Raw genomic sequence first — 3,531 nt, 5'->3', positions numbered from 1 at the left:
ATGTCCTACCGTAAATATATCAAAACTTAATTTTTGATTAGTAATATGCATTGCTAAGAACTTCATTTGAACAACTTTAAAGATGATTTTCTCAATATTTAGATTTTTTTGCACCCTCAGATTCCAGATTTTCAAATATTGTTCTATCCTAACAAACCATACATCAATGGAAAGATTATTTATTCAGCCATCTGGGTATTTAGTGGAGTTGCAGTAATGAGTGTGTGATGCTGTACCTTCTGCATGATGTGTGAGAGGCTGGAGAGCAGAGATCTGGCGGCGGCGCTGCATTCACACTGCTGTGTGTTTGGAGGAACCGGAGAGCCCAGCGCAAGAGCCACAAATACACAGAACACAGCGCCTGCGTGACACACACACACACACACACACACACACACACACACAGTTCAGATGTACTGCAATAAATCAGCCTTCAATAATGTCTCAAATGTTAACTTGTAACACTTCGATCAAACAGAAAAGTAAAGATGTAACTGATCAGTTCCATCACTACATCATGTAACAGCGAGTGTGTGTGAATATGATAAGTGAGTTACTCACAGATCTTCATGATGAGTGTCGTCGCTCAGACTCAGTCTCGGTGTGTGTGTGTTTGCTGGAGTACGAGTGCCATGGGCTTTAAGCTCATGACGGGGGAATCCCTCACACTCTCAATCCCTGTACAACCTCCACACACACACACTCACTCACACACAGTGCTTTTCTTTTGGTTTGCTGCTGCATTGAAACTGGAATAAACACTCTGATGTGTGCATGCGCTCATCACGGTGACCTCAACAAACAACTGCATTACAAGCTCCTGTTTTCACTTCATTCAGACACAGCCACAAATCACAACACTTTCCATGAATAACTGGAAAACACTGCGTAATGATCAGTAGTGGCTGCAATCCACACAAGTCTGTTTATATGAGTATTTCCACTCAATCACACAATTATCTGACTAATATTTGATAAACCCGCAGATTTTCTTTTAGTTCCAACAATGTGAGTCGTATACAGTCTCAAATAGAGCATGATACATAAATTCATCTTATCTGTAGGAGTTGACAAATTTCCAGCATGAAACATGATTCATTTTCAAAATGGAAAAAAAAAAATTAGTAGAAAGAAAGCACTTTTGGAATATATTTGATGGCAGTTTTGGATGAAACATGTGAAGACCAGCACTTAGTGTTTAATCGTCTTGTGCAATTCTATTCCAAAGCACAAATAATGAAGCAAAACTACAGAAGCTTGTTTCTGCCACAAAATTAGAAAATACAAAAAGTAATTGTGACTTTTTAATCTCAGAATTCTGACTCTTTTCTCGAAATCCCGAGTTTATTTCTTCTCAGAATTGTGAGGAAAAGTCAGTCACCTCAACCCCTTTTTTTCTCCCTGTGGCAGAAACGAGCTTCCACAGAAAAGTGATTTTAGTTACGATTCGTATTTTCTCCACAACAGACGATCCAGAACGCCACGGTCTATGAAACAAAGTTTTATTTTTTCTTATTTTACACATATCTGTACATAAGCATCTCCCTCAAATAAAGAATCTGAATACAATAGAATGAAAATGATATGAACACACTTATTCAGATGACTCGTGTCAGAATCAACATTCACGAAATGTTGAATACCAATCGGAGTGAACGTTACCAGAAGCTACAAGTCGACTACAAGGCAGGCATGTTTCCGCTGTCGTCAGGATCCAGAGGCGTTTCTCACGAGGTGTTTTACACCACTTTATGTTCTGACGGTTATAGTTTAGTGGCGAACGTAAAGGACTGAGACGGTCTAGTAGGATGGCCGCAGGGAGCAGTGTCCGAGACGGATCCGGAGGCCTGCGTTTAGTGTGTGAGGACGCGAGCGGTCAGCAGTTATGAACCACAGAAGCAAAGGAAAGGTGTCTGTCTATACTGATGTGTGGAGGTGTGCGGCTTCATTTGGACAGCGTCTTCTCCGCCAGGTGCTTCTGCTGGCTCTGAGCGTGCCTGAGGAACACACACATGACACACAAAACAGTCCTTTATTTCCAGTCCACTTTAGACACTCTACTGAGTCTATATGCAACTGCATGTCAATGAACTCTCATTAGAGTATTAGTAGACTGTTAGTAGAACGAGTCACTTATAGTCACTCAGTAGAATGTTCGGTAACACTTTATTTTAAGGTGTCCTTGTTACACATGTACTTACATGTAACAATAAATTATGCATAACTGTATGCAAGCCAAACCCTAACCATATAGTAAGTACATGTAGTTAATTACTATTACTCAGTACTTAAATGTATAATTACACTGTAACAAGGACACCTTTGTAACCAAATGTCCATCAAAATAAAGTGCTAGCAGATATTAAGCAGTCTATTAACACTCTAAACTGCTGGTTAACATGGAGTTACAAAGTTACTTATAGTTAGTAGAATGTCTAAAGTTCACTATCAAAATAACGTGTAAACAGCAGATTTGTTACTTGAAATAAACAAATTGATAATGGAAATATATATATATATATATATATATAACCATATATACATTTAATTTAACTTTACGTCCTAAAATAACTAAAACTAAAACTTAAATAAAAATGAATAGAAACTACATAAACATAAAAAACAACAATAAAATGCTAACACTTTTATTTTAAGGATCAATTCTTAATGTTAGTTTATTAGCATGCATATTGGCTGTTTATTAGCACTTATAAAGCACATATTGATGCCTTATTCTGCATGAGCATATTTTAGGTCTCCTGACCCTTAAACCCAGTACCTAAACTTAACCTCTACCTTGCTCATTTTTAATAAGCAGCAAATTAGGAGTTTATTGCGGCAAAAGTCATAGTTAGTTAATAGTGAGACCTTAAAATAAAGTGTTACTGAAAAACACACAACAAAATGACAAAAAAATGTCACTAAAATTAAAATAGAAGCAGACAATGTAATAATAAAATCAAATTCAAAAACTATAACAGCATGTCAATGGCGCTGTGAAAACATGTTCTCGTTCCGTCACTGGCTCCGGTGTAAAGTCCTTCAAGTTTTCTTTAGGGGAATTTGTGGAGTATTCCTGAAACTCAGCGCTTGTACTTTTACTCCATTACGTTCTGTTTGTCATGGTCTGGTCACCTGGTCAAGTCCTCGATGTCCACCAGCATGGCGTCCTGCTCCATGTGAAGCTGGTCTCTCATCAGCAGCAGCTGCACCAGCTCCTCGTTCAGACCTGAGCATCACACACACACATGTCCCTGAGCTCCACACACACACACACACACACACTATGCAGCGTATGAATGAGACAGACAGAGGTGTTTACCCTCGATCTGTGAGTGCAGGTCATTGACGATGACCTGCAGCTGTCCCAGCGTCATGTCTCTGAGATCCGTGGGCTTCAGACTCCTCTTCATCAGACACTCGCTGATGTGTGGCATGTGAGGAAGCTGTGAACACACACACACACACACACACACACTCACGCACACACGCACACGTACACACACACACACACTCACACTCACACACACA

At 39.4% G+C, this 3,531-nt stretch overlaps 2 protein-coding genes across 3 annotated transcripts in view; both read right to left on the bottom strand.

The window, feature by feature from the left end:
* Positions 1 to 1,267, bottom strand: part of LOC107750094 (interleukin-12 subunit alpha-like) — a 10,243-nt gene extending 8,976 nt beyond the window's left edge. The window contains exons 1-2 of the mRNA XM_016565362.1: positions 562 to 1,267; positions 237 to 361 (exon numbers count right to left, since the gene is read on the bottom strand). Coding sequence (XP_016420848.1) covers positions 237 to 361; positions 562 to 571 — 135 coding nt within the window. The 5' untranslated portion in view covers positions 572 to 1,267. The remainder of the gene's footprint in view (positions 1 to 236; positions 362 to 561) is intronic.
* A 545-nt stretch (positions 1,268 to 1,812) lies between these two features.
* Positions 1,813 to 3,531, bottom strand: part of LOC107750091 (schwannomin-interacting protein 1) — a 33,671-nt gene continuing 31,952 nt past the window's right edge. For both annotated transcript variants that reach the window (XM_016565358.1, XM_016565359.1), the window contains exons 5-7: positions 3,323 to 3,446; positions 3,136 to 3,229; positions 1,813 to 1,997 (exon numbers count right to left, since the gene is read on the bottom strand). In XM_016565358.1, coding sequence (XP_016420844.1) covers positions 1,946 to 1,997; positions 3,136 to 3,229; positions 3,323 to 3,446 — 270 coding nt within the window. In that variant the 3' untranslated portion in view covers positions 1,813 to 1,945. The remainder of the gene's footprint in view (positions 1,998 to 3,135; positions 3,230 to 3,322; positions 3,447 to 3,531) is intronic.

This window comes from Sinocyclocheilus rhinocerous, unplaced genomic scaffold (genome assembly GCF_001515625.1).
Source record: "Sinocyclocheilus rhinocerous isolate Xijiao unplaced genomic scaffold, SAMN03320098_v1.1 scaffold722, whole genome shotgun sequence".
Taxonomy (NCBI): Eukaryota; Metazoa; Chordata; class Actinopteri; order Cypriniformes; family Cyprinidae; genus Sinocyclocheilus; species Sinocyclocheilus rhinocerous.
Note: the sequence above shows the minus strand (reverse complement) of the source record. Positions and strands in the feature narration are given on the sequence as shown.